This window comes from Ipomoea nil, unplaced genomic scaffold (assembly GCF_001879475.1).
Source record: "Ipomoea nil cultivar Tokyo-kokei standard unplaced genomic scaffold, Asagao_1.1 scaffold1043, whole genome shotgun sequence".
NCBI lineage: Eukaryota > Viridiplantae > Streptophyta > Magnoliopsida > Solanales > Convolvulaceae > Ipomoea > Ipomoea nil.
The window spans coordinates 12,980,899-13,004,281 of NW_017617471.1; the positions used below are offsets into that span (position 1 = coordinate 12,980,899).

Consider the following 23,383-nt stretch of genomic DNA (forward strand, 5'->3'; position numbering starts at 1 on the left):
GCTTTCCCACGTCACAAACAAAGCAGCATTGCATCATCATTGCATCATCATTTGTGTCCAGTGACTTTGATTGCTTTTCGCACATCACAAGCGAATCAAGAAGTGCAGCAACGTTTCAGTCCACTGGTTTGGCTGGCAATCGCACATCACTAACGACACAACACACATTTCCACTAATTGTAAAATACAATCACAATATAAAAAGATTGCATTCCAAACCTCACCCCTACTCTAGAGGTTTAGTGGATGAGGTAATTCCATTCATACACTTGTAACTTGAAGTATACAATTGCTAGTAAAATAATTTTTTTTTTTTTAAAGTAAAATTAAATTATTAATTTTTTTAAATTGGTTAATCAGCAACAGTGCAACACTTTGCCCCTTAATTGAACGGTTCGGTATAAACGAGAATTAGTCTGAATATGGCATGAACTTAAATGTGTCTTCTACTATTACGACCTGCTTAGGAGACTTCGTGATCTAACCAAAACTGGTTAATTAGTTGAGTTATAGTCAAGATAATACAAATATACTATAGTGCCTTATGATGGTGTTTTTTTTAGTACGCCTTATGATGGTGTTAATTAGCATTGATTTTAACTTTTTCCATAAAGAAACATAAAGTTTTTTTTTTTGAAAGTTAATTAATTAGATGGCATAAGAGCCACTTTATATTACTTCTGCAATAAAATAAAACATTTATTTGGCACACTTAATTATAAAGTTAACTAAACATTAAAAGTTGAGACTTGTTAAATAAGTCTTGTAAAACACATCTAAAAATTTAATTATTACTTAAAATAACTCATGAAGTTTTCAATAAATCTTTTCAAAACATAACCGAAATCTTATTCACAATCACATATAGTTACATGGAGTGCAGTAAAATTACAACAATTAATTCTGTAACTATTTAAGTTATTTCTACCAGTAATCTCAAATATTATATATTTTTATTACATTGATGTATGACATATGGTCCTTTATGTTGACACTCAAATGGCCACTTCTCATAACGAGAATAACCCTATTTTGACTTGGTTCGGTATGGAATGAACTTATAATCATGGAATTAACTCGATCATCAGATTATAAGTTTATAACCCTAATCCATTTTGGGCGAGACAGATCTATGAATTTTTTATTCCAGTTAATAAGAGGGATTTTGAACTAAAAACTAGACCCTGGAAGTTAAAAGGGGTATACTGAGCAATTGCAATAATCGGGTTCATTGATTTCCTGGTATAGTAAATGCTTTCACACATACAATCATACTCAATTCGATAGAATTGTTTGATGGGGGATCTTTTATAATTTCGTACGGGGTTATTGCTTTGGTGTTGGGTAGTCGTTGGGAAAAGTCAATTTAGTATTTATTGTTTTAAGTCCTATGTTCCATTAATTTGCATATGGCAAATTATTGTGTGGACCATTACGTGGACCATAACAAAAAGTACATTTTTAATATAATAAATGTACATTATTTTTGTACTGAATGTACATTATATAATATAATATACATTCAGTACAAAAGTAATGTATATTATTTTTGTGCAGAATTTATATTATTTTTGTACTGAATGTACATTATTTTATAGTATACAAAATATGGTTCATATAACTTGTATGGACCATGGTACACACAATAATGATTTATTCAATCATTAACAGCTAGCGTTCTTTTGGTTTCATAAAGTTTAATCCTGGCCTCATTTAAACACCCAGTAAACAGGAAGGAAAGAGGAGATCAAAGAAAAAGAAAAGTTGAAGGAAATGGCGAGTGAATTGGCATTGCTGCAGAAAGTGGAGAAGTGCCCAGGGTGTAAGGTGGAGCAGCAGAAAGAGTTGCAGACACAGATTCCTCTCAAAATGCTTATAACCATTTGGAGTATTGTGCTTTGTACATGTATATATTCTCTCTCATCACTTTACTTGTTACATGTATATATGATGTCGTTAATTTTCTGATGTTTTTCTTGTACACATGCACTTTTCAGCACTCTCAATAACTTGTCTCTTCCCATTCATTTATTTCATGGTAAAGTTACACTACATCTATCTTTGAACTCTTCGGACCTCTTCATTGGATCAGTTAGTTCCTGATTGATAGATTGTGATGGCAGATAAGGGATTTCCAAATTGGGGAGACAGAAGAAGATATCGGCAAGTATGCAGGTTATGTAGGTATGCATGCATTTATAATCAGATCGATCGAGTTGAGTTAGAACTTAGAAGAAGAATTCATGGTCATCTTCTATCATATCCTTTAATTTGGCTAAATTAAATATAATTGATGTGTGAATTGAATTGAAGGATCTGCATTCATGCTTGGAAGGGCACTGACATCTGTGTTCTGGGGGAGGATGGCGGATCGATTTGGTCGAAAACCAGTTATTATATTTGGCACAACCATAGTGTATGTATATGTATAGTACACTACTGGAAATTATAGAATTTCTGACCACTTGAAAGTAATCTTAAATCAAGTCGAAATAAAGTAAAAAGTGGTCGAAAATAGCAACAAAGGTTTTTTCGGATACCAAAAGTGGTCGACTTTCAACTTGATTTAAGATCACTTTTAGGTGGTCGGAAATTCAATAATTTCCAGTAGTGGTAGATCATCATATCCATTTTCATTCCCATATATAATTCATAGTGTTGTCTTTACTGAATTCTATTCAAGCAGTGGCTAATATAATCTTACTAGCTATATATGTGCTGATTTGGTCTCATCAATCAGGGTGATTTTTAATACCCTCTTCGGTGTTAGCCTAAACTTCTGGATGGCAGTCATTACTAGATTTCTTCTTGGAAGCTTGAATGGTTTGCTTGGACCAATAAATGTATCTTCTCTCATCCTTCTTTTACATTTTCCTACTTTTTGACCTACATACCCTAATATAAAACCTGCACTTTTCATCATTTTGTGTGTCACTTAACTTTGTTGAATGTCCAGGCATTTTCTGCGGAATTCTTTCATGAAAGATACCTATCTTTGGGAATGTCCGTGGTAAAAAGAATTGTGTCCCTAATTTCCAAATGCCGATTATTACTGCTTATTTAGCTTTGAACAAACACTCACCATTACCATTATATTCTTGGTCGAATTTAATTAGATTTGCACGTCCTGGGGTATAGGGCTAATCATTGGCCCAGCTATAGGAGGCTTTCTTGCGCAGGTACATATATATTACTCCTTTTCGTCTTCTTCTGTTGCAATTTTTTTTTTTTTTTTTTTTTTTTGGAGTGATAGAGTGAAACTTGCCGTCACTATTAAAGGATGTGCATGTTGGAAGCTGCGATGGTGATCGAGAGAAAAGAGATATGTGTATGCGTAAGGAAGTTACTGTTTCATTAGAGCAGAAAGAAGAAAAAGATAGCGTATATGTACAAAGCTGTGAGGCGGAAAAAACGGTTGTAACAAACCTTTGCTATCTAAGTACTAAAACACCCTTATTCAATTGCTTTAGTAGAGGGTGTAGATGTCTTCTTCTCCAATCCCCCCCCCCCCCCCCCCCCCCCCCCGTAAGCTGGCGCATACAAGTCGTGTGTGCCAAGCTTAGCCATGAAGCCTCGAAACAGAGATGTGGATAGCGGTTTTGTGAACCCATCTGCTATCTGATTCTATGATGACACAGATAAAAGCTTTATCAACCCTCGGTTTATCTTCTCGCGAATCACATGACAGTCAATTTCTATATGTTTTGTGCTTTCGTGGAAAACACAATTTTCAGCAATGGCCACAATAGATTTACTGTCACAGAAGAGAGTTGCTGGTTTGGTGGTTGTGATTTGTAAGTCATGAAGTAGATATTCAAGCCATTGGATCTCGCAGACAGTGGCTACAAGTGCACGATACTCGGCTTCAGAACTAGAACGAGAGACAGTGGCCTGCATTTTCGACTTCCATGAGATAAGCGAGGAGCCAAGGAAGATGCAGTAGCCGGTAACAGATTTGCGTGTTTCAACCAATCTGAGTCCGAGAACGCCTTGAGGTGCAAATCTGTTTGGGAAGGATAGAATAATCCTTAACCTGGGGAAGCCTTGATGTATCTTAATACACGATGAGCGGCTGCATATGTGTATCTGTTGGAGCATCTACAAATTGGCTCAGTTGTTGGATGACATAAGTGATGTCGGGTCTTGTAGCAGTGAGATACAATAATCTCCCTATTAGTCTTCTATAAATGCTGGCATCACTGATCAGATTTCCCTCACCATGCATAAGTTTCAAACCTGGAACCATAGGTGTGCTTATTGGCTTACTTTCAAGAAAACCAGCCTCTTCCAAGATTTCCAAAGCATATTTTCGTTGACATATATTCAGACCGTCTTTCCCCATGTGAGCTTCGATGCCTAGAAAGTAACTTAGTGATCCCAAGTCTTTGATTTTAAAGGTGGAGTCCAGGAACTGCTTGAGACTTTGGATGGGCTTCATTTATGCACTGGTGACGAGTATGTCGTCAACATATACTAAGAGGGCTATGAAGCTGTCTTCATCATTTTTAGTGAACAAAGATGGATCGACTTTGGACTGTTTGAAGCCAATATGGATAAGGGCTGCAGTGAGTTTGGCATTCCATTGGCGACTTGCCTGCTTCAGACCGTATAAGGATCTCAATAGCTTGCATACTTGATTTGGCTTTTCACTCTCAAAGCCCGGGGGCAAGACCATGTACACCTCCTCATTGAGATCACCATGCAAAAACGCGTTGTTGACATCCAATTGATGCATATGCCATGATCTGGAAATGGCTGCACAGAGAAAGGTGCGAATGGTTGTCAACCTAGCAACTGGAGAGAAAGTTTCAAGGTAGTCGATGCCAAATTGCTGTGTATAGCCCTTTGCCACAAGCCTCGCCTTGTGTCTTTCTACCATTCCATCAGTTTTCAACTTCACTTTAAAAACCCACTTGCAGCCTATGGGAACCTTTCCTGATGGCAGTTCAGTAAGGTCCCAAGTTTTGTTTTCTTGAAGTGCCCTGACCTCTGCAGACATGGCCTCTCTCCAGCAGGCATGTTGGACTGCCTGGCTGTAGGTTCTTGGCTCAACCGTTGATGATACTGCCATGGAGAAGCTCCTGTGGGAGGATTCAAGATTGTTGTAGGTCACCACCTTTGATAAATGATGTGGTGAAGTATTGTGATGAATAACATTGTCACAGTAGTAATTTTGTAATCTGCTAGAAGGTTGTCTTTGTCTGCTAGAACGTCGAACCTGATTAGTGGGGATTCTGGGACTGCTCACATCATCTTCATTAGCGTCAATATGAGCAGATTCTGAGGCTCTAATGTCATCATTACTGAAATTGTGTCGCTGGACAGTGGGGATATTTCTAGGACTGCTCACATCATCTTCATTATCATCAATACGAGCAAGTTTTGAGGCTCCAATGTTGTGCTGAGTGCTGCATTCTGGAAGCTCATTAAATTCACATTCATTGTGAGATTCAGAAGATATATTTGGAAGCTCTTCATGTGGATGTTGATTGATATTGATGTCTGCCCCTTCTGTTATGGGAATATTAGGCGAGGAGGGGACCACATTGTGTAATTCAATTGTATGATCATTCAAAGAGGCTAAGGGGAAGTGATTTTCATAGAATGCTATGCCACGAGATATGAATGTCACCTTATCATAAATATCATACACCATATAGCCTTTTACACCTGCAGGTATTCCAATGAACACACATTTCCTACTACGTGGTGCCATTTTGTGTCGTGAATTAGCTAAGGTAGCAACATAGCATAAGCACCCAAAGACTCTTAAAGTAGTGAGGTCCGGGTTCTTACCATGAAGCTTTAAATGCGGACTTGCCCAACTAAGGACTGCGGATGGGAGTCTATTAATGAGGTATGTTGTGTACACAACACATTGCCCCCAGAACTCAAGAGGGAGACCAACTTGAAACCTCATAGCCCGAGCCACTGCCAAAACATGTTGATGTTTTCTTTCAACTACTGCGTTCTGTTGAGGAGTATTGACGCATGACTTTTGATGCATAGTGCCATTTTCATCGAAGAACCCCTTCATGTCAAATTCTAGGCCATTATCACTTCTCACAACCTTTATGATAACTCCAAACTGGGTGAGAACCATCTTGTAGAAGCACCTTATCAGCTCCCGAGTTTCAGATTTGTGTTTCATGAGTTTCAGCCATGTATATCTAGAGTAGTCATCAACAATGGTAAGAAAATACATTTCCCCTCCAAGAGACTCAATATGAAACGGGCCCCAAATGTCCATGGGGACTAAATCAAAACAGGCTGCAGAGGTGGTATTGCTTGATGAAAAAGGAGTTCTCTTGTGTTTTGCTAAATGGCAAACATCACAAACCAGATTTCTTGTGTTAGGAACAGATATATCAAGAATATGGAATTTATTCGCAGGAGAATGTCCCAATCTTTGATGCCATAGCTCAACATTATTACACTGCATAGGAAAAGAATTATAAACAGCAGAATTGACATTAGCTACAAGTGGTTTATTCAGCAAGTATAACCCCTTCTCCTCTCTAGCAAAGCCAATCATCCTCCCATGGTCCATTAGAATGCACTGACCATAGGTAAACATCAAGCAATGAGAAGTGTTTTTCAGCAATTTATTCACAGAGACAATGTTGAATTTAAACGAAGGAATGTGTAAAGCATCCTTTAGCCACAAATTATCATTCAGTCTTATATTGTCATTCAAACCATGCAGGAACCTTATAATATGATCGATCTCTCGATCTTTTCTGATTTCATTTACCAGATTGCAGGAGCATCGTGGTGTGCATCGACAGATCGGAAGAGGCCTAATTTAAGAACATTCATCTCCTCCAGAGTGTGCGAGATTTAGTGAAATAATCATTAACTGTTATGCTTCCCTGCTTCAAACCATATATTTCATTCTGCAAAGATGAAATGCGATGTGCGTCTCGCTGAGAGAATCTTCTTTTCAAGTCATTCCAAATTTCCTTTGCTTCATCCATATACATTACGCTCTGAGCGATGGATGGATGAATAGATTTCAGAAGCCATGACTTGATGATCAAATTACATCTTCTCCAGGCACCGTACTAAACGTGGTTCATTTCCGGCTCAGGAATACCTCCGTCAACTATGCTCCATTTGTTTTTGACCTCAAGAGCAACGCGCATCGAGATACTCCATGATCCGTAGTTGCCGCTGTCGGTAAGTGGAGGACTGACGAGTATGGCGTTAGCATTCTCGTTGATGCTCAGATAGAGTGGGTTCTCTATGTCTTCGATGGCTCTGTTCCTCTACGGAACCGGAATTCCCTGTGTATTCGCTACTGGCGATACACGAATTGGTGATCAGATGATTGGTGACGTCGGATGAACTCCCTGACTGGACTCACCGGAGTCGGAGACCGCGAAGGCGTAGCTCACACGTCGTGGCTCTGATACCATGTTGGAAGCTGCGATGGTGATCGAGAGAAAAGAGATATGTGCATGCGTAAGGAAGTTACTGTTTCATTATAGTAGAAAGAAGAAAAAGATAGCGTATATGTACAAAGCTTTGAGGCAGCAAAAACGGTTGTAACAAACCTTTGCTATCTAAGTACTAAAACACCCTTATTCAACTGCTTTAGTAGAGGGTGTAGACGTCTTCTTCTCCAATAAGATGTCTTCTTCTCCAATAGTGCATTAAATAAATGACATTTTGTGAAATGATAGGGAATATACTCCGAACTACTATCCCTTTTATACTAGGAACCTGGTCGGATATGGCTCCTCGTAGGGCTGTGGTCTCTGCTTGATCGGATCTGACCTACCAAGAGTACCTGACTGACCCGCCTGATGGGTAAGAATTTTATTGGTTTGAGGAGCTTTTTCCCTTAGCCTTTGGTGCTCGACCCTAGTCTCTATGCTAGGCTAACGGCCCCGAGCTCACATATATACTTAGCCCTTAAGGGTACGTAGATGTAAGTCGAGACTGATAGTCATTGGCCTATCAGGTATACCTTTACACGTGGATGCTTATCCTTAACCTCTGGGACCGCCGAGTGCATGTTGGACACGCACGTGTCGCACATGCCGACCCCTAGGCATATGTATCCCTTGGCCCTCTATAAATATTGCGTTTGTTGCTAGTAAAGGAAACCTTTTTCCCTCTCTCTAATACTGACCCTCTCGGGAACCTCCGACCTTTGGTCCAGTCACCCCAAGCTAATACACTTTATGATCAGTGATACTAATCCATATTTTGAAATACATATACGAGAGAATTTATACTATCATGAACCTACTCGACAAAAGACCACAATGAGTAAATCAACATAGGTTGTCCATAGCTGATCGGTTCAAACTAAAAAGGTGAATAAGCCATCCCCTGCTTAGAGTAGAATTTGTAACTTTTGGTTACTAAATCAATAGTCTAGGCAACTCAGTTGCCTCAAACAATAATTATAAGGCTTTTTGTTGCAATTTTGACCCCCTTGTTAATGGGAGTCAACTCTCCCAAATGTTGTTACAGTTTTTGCATAGTGTTGAGCGAAGGTTGGTAAGAGTCAAGTCCAGCACCATGTAACTAGAGAGAACTGTTGGGTAGAGGTCGATAGGGGCTAAGTCCAGTACCATGCCTCTAAAAAATGTGATGGCAGTATATAAGGAAATAAAGCTGTGCATTCGCTACTAACTATAGCTTTTGGCATAATGGTAAGCACCTAATCTAATAACACATTAATGACAAGACTTTGTGGTTTAGTGGCACCAAGTTGCACTTCCATGTCGGAGGTTATGGGTTCAAATTTTGGTGGAAGCAGTATTGACTTTTTGTACTTAAGTAATTGTGAACAGATACTGCATTGTAAAGAGTCAGTACTAAAAAAAAACACATTAATCTCATTGTTTAGTGTCAATTTGTTTTTTTTTTTTAGTGTCAATTTCTTTTACTCTAATCTTACCCAAACCAGTTTGTGGGTTTCGTTGATCAAATATTCGAATGATCAAATTTGCAACTTATAATAGTAGCGACTAAAACAACTAGTGACGTATAATTTGTTCACTTTACATTATTGTTGTGTTTTTTTTTTATTTTATTTCTGGTACTTATGAACAAAGCCTGCGGAGAAGTATCCTTCATTGTTCTCAGCAGACTCTCTATTTGGGAGGTAATTTTATCTACTTTAATTTGTTGATTTTACTTCACATTTTGAATGTTCTTCAACTACAAATTGAACTATTAAACTATATATATATATATATATATAATGGCAGATTTCCGTACCTATTGCCTTGTCTCTGCATTTCACTCTTTGCATTGGCAGTGACCATTTCTTCATTTTGGTTGCCGGTACATCTTCTTTACTCTCCAATTCCAACAAATTATACCATAGACCAGGGTCTACCTTGTATTGTAGATCCTGATCCAAAAATAACCTTCAGATTCTGTATTTATAGTTGACATATTATGTAGATGCAGTTGATACTTGTGAGAAAAATTAATGTGTAAGTAGTTGTAGTCAAACTTGACTTTAGCTAACTAGCTTGTATAGGATTAGTTACATTAATTGTGTTGGTATTAGTTAGCGATAGGTATCCCGATCCTCTCTCTACCCATCAACAATGTCGATTAACTCTTCTGAGAGAACAGTGACTGCCGCCGCCGTCCAGGCTCCTGCCACTCTAAATTCCCTATCATCTACCCACCATTTCGTATCCATCAAGCTGACAACACAGAATTATTTGTTCTGGCATACCCAACTAATTCCGTTTCGCCGTGGTCAAGGCCTCCTGGATATGTCGACGGCAACCACCCGTGGGCCGTGTCCTCCGGCGGTTATCGAGTCCACCACCATCGGCGAGGGCACCTCCGACAGCACAGCTTCCACCACCACGAATTCGGCGTTCGCGGTCTGGGTCCAACTGGACCAGTCTATTCTTTCATTGCTTATATCATATATCTCCAACGAGGTGATGTACCTTGTCGTCGGCCGCACCACCTCTCGAGAAGTATGGCTCTCCACTGCAACGGCGTTGGGCTCCTCCACCCGTGTTCGCTGCCTAAACTTCCTCGGCCAATTCGAAGCTCTTCGCCAAGGAGACAGTACGCCGGCAAAATACCTCGGACGGGCGCAGCTTCTCGTCGAGGACCTTGCACTCACCGGCCACCCCATGTCCTTCGACGAACAAAATTTGTATGTGTTTAGGGGACTCCGGTCAGAATTTCGAGCCATGGTCGCATCTCTCGCTGTCTTAAGTAACCCTGTATCTATCCCGCAGTTATCGAATTATTTACAGGCGCAACAATTTATTTTTGCCGATGACTTTTCGTTGGCTGGGGCGGCGTTCTCTGGCGGGTCTCCCACTGCGATGGTCACCGATCGTGGTCGCCGGCAGAACAGAGATGGGAATTCTGGAAACCGACGCGGTGGTCTTGGTTGCGAAAATCAGCGCGGCCGTGGCGGTCAAGGCCGCGGACGTCGTGGAGGGCCTCGCTGCCAAATCTGCCGGTCGCATGGACACACGACAGTGCATTGCTTCAAGTGATACTCCGGGCAGCCTCCGGTCCAAGCGCACGTGGCGGTGACTGGCGATGGCGGTATGGCGACGGGGACAGATGTGAGGATAAGACTAAGATGTTAGGTTTGAATTCTAGGTGCTCTGATACCAACTGCAACACCCCCAATTTTCAGCATATTTTAAAACAATTAAAGCTTACAAAATAAGGGTAAATCTATCATTAATACCAAGACAGAGCGAAGCTAACACCGGATGCGGCGATGATGACGCAATTGGAGGAGTACACCTGCAGTGATGTGCTTCGTGTCATCAATGGTACAGGTTTAGCTATTTCACGTATTGGTCATGCATCTTTCCCGTCTATATCTATGTCGAAATCTCTAAGTTTGTTTAATATTCTACATGTGCCTGATTTACCTGTATCACTTTTGTCTGTTCAAAGATTCACAAATGAAAATAACTTATTCTTTGAATTTCATTCCATTTTTTTTTTGTTGTGGAAGACTGCATCACCAAGGCGGTGCTTCTTAAGGGTCCCAGTTCAGGTGGTTTGTACAAGCTGTCAGTCCCCCGGTCACATCTTGCGTTTCTTTCCGCCCGTACCTCGTCCGTGGTGTGGCATCGCAGATTGGGTCACCCACATGCTCGTGTCCTCCAGCGTGTCTTACGGAATTGCCCAGTCACTCCGAATAAATGTGGTTTGTCGAGGCTATGTTCGACCTGCCAACTTGGCAAATCTTCTTGTTTCCCCTTAGATAGAGTTACTTATTCTAGCAATAATGTTTTGGACATTGTGTACACGGACATTTGGGGTCCTGCCCTGGCTATTTCTACGAACGGTTTTCGGTATTTTGTTTTGTTCGTGGTTGATTTTTCACTTTTTGCTGGTTTATCCCTTACGTTTAAAGTCTGACATTTATAAGGTTTTTGAACTATTTCGTGTTATGGTAGAACATATGATTTCACATTCAGTCTATACAATATGATTTAGGGGGTGAATACCGCCGTTTGCATAAAATATTGGAGTCTCTTGGTATTGTGCATAGGCAATCATGTGCCTATACACACGAGCAAAACGGCCGAGTAGAACGCCAGAATAGACATGTTGTTGAAACCGGCTTAGCTCGTCTTGCTGAAGGCTCCGTTCCCTAAAACACTGTGATTCTGCATTTGAAACAACCACATATCTCATAAATCGCATGCCTTCGTTCGTTTTACAGTTTAATAGTCCATATTACCATTTATACAAATCACCCCCACATACACCTTTCTTCGAGTATTCGGGTGTCGTTGTTACCCATATCTTCAGTCATGGACGGAGCCAAAGGGGGGGGGGGGGGGGGGCAGGGGGGTCAGCTGCCCCCCCTCACCCCACCCCACCCCGTATATAATCTTTGTATGTATATATGTATATATAGTACATGTTAGAGTATTAGTATATAAAAACTGTTAATTGTCAATAAGGAATGAGTTAGATTAGTTAGTAGAGCATGTGTTTGGGTATACTAAAGGTTAGAGGTTTCAATCTTATGGGTGTTAATATAATTTTACAGCTTTTAATATTTAATACACACACACATACATATATTCAAATTATTTTATCAAATTAATTATGTTTCATATTTTGTTATGAATATTTTTATAAAGTTTCGATGTGTTTTATTTTTTGCTCATATCCAATAATATTTACACCTATATTTCTTAGGTAATTTATTTATTTATTTTTTAAATATCTCTTTTATTTTAATGTTTCATCTTTACTGGAAAAAATTTCTGAATCTGTCCGAATTTCGCCCCCCCCCTCAACAGAATTCCTGGCTCCGTCCCTGTCTTTGGCCTTACAATCGGCACAAGATAGAGTTCCGTTTATAGCCCTTTGTCTTCTTAGGGTACCCTACGTCTTTTAGGGGATATCGATGCATGAACCTTAATACTGGAAAGACCTTTATCTGTCACTATGTGAGATTTGACGAGTCTATATTCCCTTTTGCTTCAGATTCATCTTTGTAGGTTAAACAGACCGAGCCCACTGCACTATGGGGTTTTAGGCTTGTGGTCCCAAATGCTGGACTTTCACCAGGACTAACGGCTGCTCCATTGGCTCTAAAAGGTGCCGCTGTGGCTACCACGACCCGGATGTGCGGCACACGGACTCAACCGCTAGAGCGGGCTCATGTCACGCGAGACTCGAGGCACAAGTGAGCAGTTTTGTGCTTTAACTACGATCGATGCCCCTACTGATCCAACTTGCTACTCACAAGCGGTAGGCCATCCACAATACGGGTCTTTGGAGCGTTATAAGGCGCGCCTGGTCGCTAAGGGGTTCAACCAAGTAGCAGGCGAAGATTTCTTCGACACATTTAGTCCCGTAGTCAAACCGACTACGGTTCGCATGTTATTTTCCTTTGCAGTTTCTCAGGGCTGGACTTTGCGCCAGCTCGATGTACACACTGCCTTTCTCAATGGACATTTGGCCGAAACCGTGTTTATGCACCAACCGTCGGGGTATGAAGATCCAGGGAACCCCGATCATGTCTGTCACCTCTAGCGTTCTCTACATGGGCTGAAACAGGCACCGCGGGCCTGGTTCAAACGTCTTCACGATTTTTTGCTTTCTACAGGGTTTGCTGCATCCAAGACTAACGTCTCCTTGTTCCATTACTTCGTTGGCACCTCTCGGGTGTTCCTGTTGGTCTACGTGGATGACATCATCATGATGGGCAACGACCCCGCATTGATTAACACACTACTACTGCATCTCTCCTCGACCTTTAAGATACGGGACTTCGGGACGCCGAGTTTTTTTCTTGGCATTGAGATGACGTCCGTAGACGGCGGTCTGGTCCTATCTCAGAGATGCTATATGGGTGATCTTTTAAATCGTGCATGTATGATTGACTGCAAACCTTTAGCAACACCCATCGTTGTCACGCAGGATGTATCCTCATCTACTGAGCCATTTGACAATCCCACACAGTATCGTCGCTTGGCTGGTGCGTTGCACTATTTAACTATAACTCGGCCAGATCTGTCCTACGCGATCAATCGATTGTGCCAGTTTATGCATGCCCCAACCAAAGAGCACTAGAGACTCCTTAAACGCATCATCCGCTATGTGAAAGATATGTTAACGTATGGTTTGCGGTATGTTAGCCTCGTCCTCTTGCGATATACATGCCTACTCAGATTCAAACTAGGATGGGTGTTCGGTTGATCGAAAGTCAACCAGTGGGTACACAGTGTTTATCAGTTCGAACTTGGTTTCTTGGGTATCACACAAGCAGCGTACGGTTGCCCGTTCATCGACTGAGGCTCTGTACAAGGGGCTGGCTGATGTATCCGCTAAGGTCACGTGGATTGTGTCATTACTGCGTGAGCTTGGGCTTCATTCTGGCTGGCCTGCAACACTTTGGTGTGACAACCTTGGCGCCACCTACCTGTATGCCAACCTCATATTTCATGCCCAAACCAAACATGTGGAGATCGACTATCACTTTGTCCGGGACAAGGTTGCATCCGGGGATTTTCGAGTCAATTTTGTGTCTACGAAGGATAAGCTCGCTAACGTCTTCACAATGCCCTTACCAGTAGCCCGCTTCGCGACTCTACGAGGCAAGCTCAATGTTGTCTCCCTCCAACCTTGTGCTTGAGGGAGTGTGTGAGAAATATTAATGTGTAAGTAGTTTTAGTCAAACTTGACTTTAGCTAAATAGCCTATTGTATAGGATTAGTTACGTTAATTGTGTTTGTATTAGTATCTATGTATTATCCTTTTACAATTTGAATATACAACAAACTTCATCATAGTTTTTGTACATGTAGCTATCATATTATGTGTCAGCAATTATCAAGTTATTTGTTTACATGTACAGAAACTATTAACTGTAGGTACAAAATGTGTTAATTGAAGGTACATAATTTTTGTATATGGGTTCACAATGCAATATGGACCCTGGTCCATGGTGTAACAATTGCCAATTCCCATATGAAATTAGATTTGTGCAAACATGATGGCACTGCTGGAAATCTCGCTATTTCCGTCCAACTTTCTGTGCATTCCTATTAGCGATGGAAAGTGAATCTTTACAAATTACCGACCAACATTATTGTTGGACAGAAATAGCGAGATTTTCAGCCATGTAAGCTACTAGAGCTACTATTTCTTTTATATTCTTTGCTTTTGTTAAGGGAGGTCCCGGTTGAAAATATAGAGAGTAAGAAATAATAACACGTTAATGTTACTTTGACTTATGTGCATTACGGCCTAATGGACAACTCACGGGAATGTAGGAAACACTGCACAAATATGATTCGGCTTGCGACTTAGACAGGGTTTCAGAGGTTGCACCTCAAGTAGCAGAGGATGATGAGACACCAACCCCCAGAAAGAGCATTTACAAAAACTGGCCCTTAATGTCAGCCATCATAATATATTGTGTCTTTTGTCTTAACGATATTGCTTATTCAGAGGTAGATGTTGTATTCATTTTCCACTTTACAGTTGTTGCAGAGTGTGTGTGTGTGTATATATATAGTTGAGTTCAAATGAGGACAACAATATATAGAGGACTGTGCTGACAATGGGCCACACAACAAATTAATATCAGACACACAATTTAATACATAATGACACAAGAATACATGTAAACATCAGGTTTTAAACCCAGGCTCTATTTATTAATAAATCTATGCACACGACATACAAACTGTGGCACACGACTACATTCGACCATGCACACGACATACAGACTAATGGCACACACTACATCTGTGCTCATAGTTCTCTATAATATATTTGTCCTCATTTGAACTCAAATATATATATATATATATATATATATGTGTGTGTGTGTGTGTGTGTGTGTGTGTGTCACACACACACACACACACACACACACACACACACACACACACACACACACATATATATATACACGTATACACACACACACACACACACATACACACACACACACACACACACACACACACACACACACACACACACACATATATATATATATATATATATATATATATATATATATATATATATATATATATATATATATATATGACCATTTTCTGCTACAGACATTCTCATTATGGACTGAGAGTCCCAGAAGACTTGGTGGTTTAGGTTATTCTACAAATGCTGTTGGAGTGGTCCTTGCAATATCAGGTACATTATTTAATTTTCTACAAATTAATCTAGCTAGGGAAATGGGATATTTGACCCCTCGCCCCTAAGTTATTGAAATCTCTACTCTTTTGTCCATTTGTTGTTTTCAAAGTAACAATTTTAGTCTTGCGAAGAACTATGGTCTTGGGCTCGATTTGTCCCTATTTTATTTTTGTCCGAACGCCGACCTCGCAGAGTGCGTTTATAGGGATTGTATCGGAGCTCTTTTTGTCCTTGGTGACTGATTTTTTTTTGTTTTTGTCCCTTGGAGTTTCGCCATTCCTGTTCATTTAAAAATATTAATCTTTTGTTAAAGTTGAATAAACATAAAGAAAAAAGATTTTAAAGGACATGAGTAAACATAAAATTGTATGAGACCAATATTTCAATGAATTATTTGACAAACTCTAAACTCCAACCTAACGGTAAACAAAAGTAAAAGTCTTGAATTGAAACTTGAAATTAGTCAAAGAAATTGATCACTAAAATAATCTAAAAATATGGAATCCAATTTTCATATCTATTTGTCATCATTTAAGCTTTTTATTTATTTATTATTTTCTATTCAAATTTAATGGAATATTAACAAAAAGAACTCTCACAACTTCATAAATAACGTAGAAATAAAAAATAGACTGAGATACTGAATCTTACCTAGGGTATAACTCAATGACAAAATTAAATGTGTCATTTTTCCATTAATTTATTTTATTATGTTCAACGTAACTTTCTTGTAAATCAAAACTTTTCCATGTTGATTTCAGAAGTAGGATAATGTTATGTTCAAAATACTAAATGTCGTAAGCTAGTCTATTAGAGAAATATTAAAGTCATGACATTAGTGAGCCTTTCCTTCTCCAGTTGTGAGCCTTCATTCTTCGTCTTGGTTTCTTGCTTTTCATCTTCCTTCTGTGTTTATGGCTACGAATAACACGGCTACACTTTCTTTTGCTGAACTAGATGAGGGAGACATTATTCAACAGTTTGGCAATGTTTCCCTTGGATCTACATAGTAAGGAGTTCTATGCAGTGGGCAAGTTAGTAACTAAAAAACCTGTTAAGGTTAACTTCTTTAGAGACACGATGGCCTCGATTTGGAGGCCAACGTATGCACGAATATTAAGGAGTTGCAGCCACGCTGGTTTCTGTTCCGATTCTACGATGAAGATGACATAGATCGGACCGTGGAGGATGGCCCTTGGCCTACGAACAAAGCTTGTTGACTTTAAAACTTATCACTCTGGATGTAGATCTAGAGGTATGTCCTCTGGATCATGCTGAGTTTTGGATACAGGTGCATGGCCTACCTGCAGGGCTCCGTTCTAATGCTGTTCTAGAAGCCATCGGAGATTTTATCGGACATACCGTAGAATTGGACGATAAAAACTTTGATGGCACTATGTGAGTGTTCTTCAGAATTCGGGTGGAGGTTGATATCCTGATGGATTTAATTAATCCGAGGTAGCCCAAATTACTAAACACGATAATAATAAGATTAGGATAATGTGGTAATAAAGACGATGAATGTGTGTCACAGGGACAACTTCCGTATTGATAATATTCGTAGGAGAATTACAAGGTGAATGTAATGTAATACCAAGAAGTAGATGTCCTCAACAAGACAATGATCCCTCTTTTTATATTCGCTAACCTCCCAACCGCCCCCCTATTCTCGCGGGGTGGTTGGATCGCGGTTTGACTGAGTCCACGCGGGTACCCGTGGCAGCCTTCTGCCCTTGGGTTGAAGTAGGCCCCAATCGTGGCCGACAGGTCAAAGTAGACCCCGGCCGAGGTCGCCCCTGGCCGGGCCGCGGTTAGCCCCTAGCCGAGGCCTTAGTCGGCCCACCCTTGGCTCCTTGCACCACGCCTTCCCGGGTCGGTTTGCCCCGAACCCATGCCTAATATACCCTTTATATCCTTAAACCGCTGAAAAAAGGAATGAGATTGAAACGAGATGACGGTGAATGGATCCGTGTTGATTTCAGATATGAACGCCTCCCTACATTTTGCTTTGTGTGTGGAGTTCTGGGTCATAGAGATAGGTTTTGTTCCAAGGTGAAGTGTGGAGGTGATCCTACGTTGCGCGCTGGTAGGTCGCCGTAATGCTACGTGGCGGGGGACTTTATTGATATTATGTCTCCAAATGAGAAATGGGGACAACATCCTCACCCAACTGCTTTAATAGATGGCTTTAATCATGCACTAGAGAACTGCCAACTTTTTGATCTGGGTATGAAAGGTCGGCAGTTTACTTGGGAGTGGGGAAAAGGTACAGATCATTGGGTGGAGGATAAGTTAGACAAGGCTGTGGCGAGTGCAAAATGGAAAATTGTATTTGCGACAAATTGATAAACAAATTAGCCACCATCAATTTAGCCTCAATCTTCTCCGTGATAGATGTGATCCTGAGGGTCTTTCACAATTTCAACAAATGAATAGCAGATTAAATGCCTTATATGACCACCAAAATATTACTTGACGGAAAAGAGCAAAACAGTTTTGGTTAACCAACGTCGATAGAAACACCAAGTTTTTCCATCTTTATGCTTCGGCTAGGAAAAGGAAAAATTATGTCCATAATATGTGGATGATGTTAAACATGTTTTATTCTTAATGGCTCCGGATAAATCCCCTGGTCCTGAAGGGTTTAGTCCGGCGGTTTTTCAGCACTTCTGGAGTGAGATTGGTGATGATGTAGCTCGATTTATTTTGGATTGCTTGAATGGACAGAATTGGCCTACTGGTATGAATGATGCTTACATTACTTTAATCCCTAAAAAATCTATACCAATCTATATGGGTGATCTTAGGCCAATTGCGCTTTGCAATATGACTTACAAGATCTTATAAAAAATGGTGGCTAACAGACTTAAGGAGGTTTTAGATGTTGTGATATTGGCCCCGCAGAGTGCTTTCCTTCCCGGTCGCCTTATAACAGATAATCTGCTTATTGCTTCGGAAGTAGTGCATTATTTACATCGGAGAAGACAAGGGGTAATACTGGTTGGTGTGCGTTAAAACTTGACATGGCCAAGGCCTATGACAAGATGGAGTGGTTCTTGAAGCAGATGATGATACGGTTGGGCTTTGATGCTCGTTGGATTGATATTATTATGAAGTGCGTCACAACTGTACGGTATAAGTTTGGTTTGAATGGCTGCCTAACTGATTTTATATTGCCTTCCCGGGGTCTTCGTCAAGGTGATCCATTATCACCATACTTATTCATACTTTGTGCAGAAAGATTGGGATTCTTGTTAACAAAAGTTGTCCATAATAAAATGATTTTCCCATGTATTGTCGCGCGCGGGGCTCCAACCTCCTTTGATTCTTATCACATTGGAGAAATTGTAGTCTCTTTACTTATGTGACCTCCGTTGGTAAGAACATCTCCAAAGTGCATTAGATACAAATTGAAATCACTTCAAAGAGCATATTTAGCATGATGAGGACATGTGACCTCCATTTTATTAGGAAAGTCTTAACCTAATTGTCAGAACAGGGTGTCCGATGAGGACATGGGATCTCAAGGGGTCCATTTTATTGGGAAAGTCTTGACCTAACCGTCAGAGCGGGGTGTCCATATGGGTGAGGCGTTGGCCAAATAAGTAAATATTATAAAGTGTTACGATAGAGTATTGAACCCACAACCTTCCATTTAAGAACACAAGCACTAACCATCCAAGCCACTCAAGATCTTATATATTAAAGGGCAGAAAGTGTAACACCCCCGATTTTCAACAACTTTTAAAACCAAATAAAACTTAAGGAGGAGATAAAGTCTACTCATAAAGATTAAACAAAGCGGAAGCTAATAAACAAGTACGGGAGATGTTATGCCACACCTACACATCTATAGGTGCACATGCTAAGTCTAAACAAAACGTCATAGTCATACTTATAAAAATCCACGGCTCACATGCCACAAGTCTAACTAAAACAAGTCACAAGGAGCTACACTAACTAACGATCTGCTAGCGCGCTCTCCAAGATGCTACTCAAAACCTGTAAAGCAACATAAAGATAGGGGATGACACCCGGTCAGCGAATAATGCTGGTAACACGTCAATACGTGTTAAATAGCATATGTAGATATGTATAAGTCAAAACAATTTTCGAAACGGAATACAGTATATATCATTTCAAAAGCCATAGAGAGAAGTCAACTTCAAAGACTCATTCACACTCTCAAAGGAAAGGAAATCAACATCCTTACGACAACAACAAGACAAGAATACCAACTGTAACCAATACAACTCGAGATGTATTCTACTGATCACAAAGTAGAATACATCAAGACATGCTCAATAGCAAAGAACACATTCACACATTGGCAACTACATGTCACAAATATCATAGTTCCAAGTTCCAACCTTATGCCCTATTCCAACCTTATGGCTACCCCGACCTTATTTCAGTTCCAACCATTACCTCCTAGTGCCACCATGTACTTCTGAGTCTAACCTTTTGCCTCCGGGGACCGTCGCCCCACCGCTGACACTCCTATTCACCATCGATCTCTCAGTACACAAGGGTACCATTAAATATCATATCACAAAACTGCCAATCTCGTAAGCAAAGCTCAAGTAACAAACCACCAATCTCAATCATAATCACACAAGTCATCATTATTACCAAGAAGACTAAGGTTCAACAACAACCTTAATCAAGCATCAATCAAAGGGTACAACGATTACATGCGTTCACATCATATGAATCAATCAATGGATCACAACAAAGATATGAAACCATACTCAACAATGAAGGATTGCAATCCGACACCAAATGATGGTCAACACAAGTTTCCAATCTCAATAGGAAAGAACAAACCACACATACTAGCATTTCAACATCAAACTAGCATGCTTATCAAACGGGTAAAGCAAAAGTAGTTCCATAGAACATTCAAGACTCATCATCAGTCCAACGAATCACAAAGTTGGACCCTTAGCACGATTCAAGACACCAAATCCTACATGGATTCCTAACATACCGTTCTAGACATACGAAACATCAAGAAGACTCACAAATAGCCCAATAAAACATCGGGAGGTCAAAACATCAATACCGAGTCAAAAGAATCACGGGGAACAAATCCCCGCCAACCAACATTCATGTTCCCCGCGGGTGGGGCCACGGGTGGACAACCACCCGCGGGTACAGACCCACGAGACACTCATTCCCCGCGGGTGGGGCGGCGGGTGGTGCCCTGCCCGCCGTTCCGCCCGCGGGTACCAACCTGTACACCAAATAATCCCTTCGAGGATTTTCAACAAGAAGTCCAAATTCAAGTCCAAAACACCCAAAATCTCGCACAATACAACAATATGACTTGAACCCAAGAAATAGCCAAGCAATGGCATACAAGAACCCTAAGAACAAGCTCTAAGCATGCATTACCACAAGACAATGCATCAAATCTCACATTTCAACACAAGAATCACAAGTAGAAGCCAAGAAATCATCATATAAGTAAGAAAATAGGTTTTGTAAAGCATGGATTACCTTTGTAGCCTAAAACTTCACTTTCACACCCTTATAAAGCTTCTCCTAAAGCTCTTCTTCCACACCAACTTCATAAACAAACCAAAAGACAACAAGATTCTATTTTAGTATTTTTAGAAAAAGACAACAAAAAGGATGCTAAAACACCAAGAGATCAAGGATCTTACCCTCCCCTATGCTCAAGATTAGGAAAGTAGGAATCTTGCTCAAGATTAGGAAAGTAGGAATCTTGGAAGACAACTTGCAAGATTTAGGATACCCAAATTTTTGGCTTGAAGAAGAAGCTACCACCTCTTAGAGAGAAGTTAGAGATTTTGTGTTTAGATTGTTGGTGAATGAAATGAAGAGAAGTTGCTAGGTTAGCTTGAAGCACAAACCTTAGGTAGAAAGACATCTTTGCCCTTACTAAAGTTGGAAGAATAAGGAAACAAGGGAACAACCCAATAAGCATAAGGTACAACTCTTTGAGTTTGATTGACTAGTCAAATTCTAGTCCTTCGACTATTGAATTTTCAGGATTTTAGGAATAAATTAACAAGAAAGCTAGGATTAATTCTCTAATTAATCCTTGATTAGAATTTGGATTTACGGGGTGTCACAGAAAGCTCCACTTATGCATGGGAGTGTGCTGGAAGCAAAGTAGTGGGGGCACACGTGTGTGGCCAATAATGAAGGTTGCCTGATGGCGTCCATTTGTCAACCATCTGTGAGTCCTTCAACAATATAAATAGGCACCATTCCCTCTACTTAAAAACCATATATCCTTTGGCTCATCAAACTTCTTCTGGTCCATTAGTCTAGGTCTTCTCTCTCTTGTTGGCACGCCAAGGTTCAATTCTTAGTCGTAACAATTCGAGATTTTTCTATAACTTGCATTATTTATCATCAGTTTGTATTATTAATTGGACCGACGTTTTGGGCCAATATCTCGAACTTTGTGCTTACTATTTTGGACCTAGCACCTCGGATAATAAAGCTGCAATCATTCTTTTCTATTCCTTCAATTGCGATTCTGTTGTGTGTTTAGGGTTCAGCGTCCTAGTCTTTCAAGTTTTGCTATATCCCAGCATTGAGAGAGCCATTGGTCCAGTAACAGTAGTGCGAGTTGCAGGGGTAAGTAACCAATTCAATATTTTAAACTGATAAATCAAAATTCCTCAATAAACATATTTACTACTTTGATTTAAGTTGAATGCTTGCATGTATATATATGCAGATAATGACAATACCCTTGCTGACAAGTTACCCCTACATTGCAAATCTATCTGGGATCACACTCTCTCTGGTGTTAAATTGTGCATCTCTCATAAAGAACATTTTGGTTGTAAGTAATTTCATGTCAGGAATAAAGTTTTTAAAATGATTTTCACAAAAGTATTCAACATTTTCCTTTCACTAACTGGACCATTTCGACCTCTTGTTCGGTTATCTTCAGACGGCAAGTATAACAGGATTGTTAATACTGCAAAACAAAGCTGTGGTAATTTTTTGTGTTAATTATTTTCCCATCATTGAAATCCATTTCACTTGCATCTTGATTGCCTTTTCGCTATTGTTGTGCAAGAGTATTTATCTATCGAACCTGATTTATTGTAGGAGCAAGATCAAAGAGCAATAGCTAATGGTGTTGCAATGACTGGAATGTCAGTCTTCAAAGCTATAGGTCCAGTAGGAATTGGAGCACTGTGAGTTTTGCTTTTCACCTGAGAATTTTAATCCACATTTCAAGATTTCTTTTCTTAAACTTTTTTTTTTTTTTTTTTTTTTGGGATAGATTTTCTTGGTCACAAAAGAGGCTAGATGCTGCCTTCCTTCCAGGTAGGGATATTGTCATCAAATTTGTTGCCCATTTTTGTATTTTCTAGAAAAGAAATGAAGCTTTGTTGGTATAATTTCCTCATCTCTTAGTATATGTATTAATACAATCATTTCATCATTATTTTCTATACAATGTGTTCCAATGCAAAAGGGAATTGGTTGATTTAACCAGATGTTATATTGCAGGCAATCATATGGTTTTCTTTGTTCTGAATGTGATTGAGGGAATTGGTGTGTTGCTCACATTTAAACCATTTCTTGTTGTACGAAGTTAGCGTATAGTGTGAGCATTATTTGCCCCCACCCATACATTGCTGCTGGGAAGATAGATAAACCCTACACCAAGATTGGTAGTATGTAATTTTGGAATTTAAAACAAAAAATAATATATATATATATATATATA

The 23,383-nt window shown here is 39.9% G+C and overlaps 1 protein-coding gene across 2 annotated transcripts; it reads left to right on the top strand.

Annotated features, from left to right (window-relative positions):
• The first annotated feature begins 1,741 nt into the window (after positions 1-1,741).
• LOC109181075 (protein ZINC INDUCED FACILITATOR 1-like) lies at positions 1,742-23,383 on the top strand. Of its 2 annotated transcripts, XM_019330830.1 has the most exons (16): positions 1,742-1,906; positions 1,998-2,038; positions 2,124-2,184; positions 2,314-2,416; positions 2,741-2,843; positions 2,957-3,010; positions 3,117-3,179; positions 9,072-9,121; positions 9,228-9,303; positions 15,567-15,654; positions 22,187-22,272; positions 22,376-22,483; positions 22,595-22,639; positions 22,756-22,844; positions 22,934-22,977; positions 23,164-23,383. In XM_019330830.1, exons 1-16 carry the CDS (start codon positions 1,774-1,776, stop codon positions 23,250-23,252), a joined length of 1,233 nt encoding a protein of 410 aa, XP_019186375.1. In that variant the 5' UTR covers positions 1,742-1,773; the 3' UTR covers positions 23,253-23,383. The 2 variants fall into 2 exon arrangements, with proteins under 2 accessions (XP_019186375.1, XP_019186376.1); XM_019330831.1 differs by lacking the exons at positions 22,595-22,639; positions 22,756-22,844; positions 22,934-22,977; positions 23,164-23,383 and adding an exon at positions 14,763-14,942 and having other exon boundaries at positions 22,376-22,534.

Bases quoted from the DNA above. Each gene is read 5' to 3' on its own strand.
- LOC109181075 (XM_019330830.1), top strand. From the start codon at position 1,774: ATGGCGAGTGAATTGGCATTGCTGCAGAAAGTGGAGAAGTGCCCAGGG. The intron at 1,907-1,997 runs GTATATATTCTC...TGCACTTTTCAG, and splicing joins GAGTATTGTGCTTTGTACAT to CACTCTCAATAACTTGTCTC. The intron at 2,185-2,313 runs GTATGCATGCAT...ATTGAATTGAAG, and splicing joins CAAGTATGCAGGTTATGTAG to GATCTGCATTCATGCTTGGA.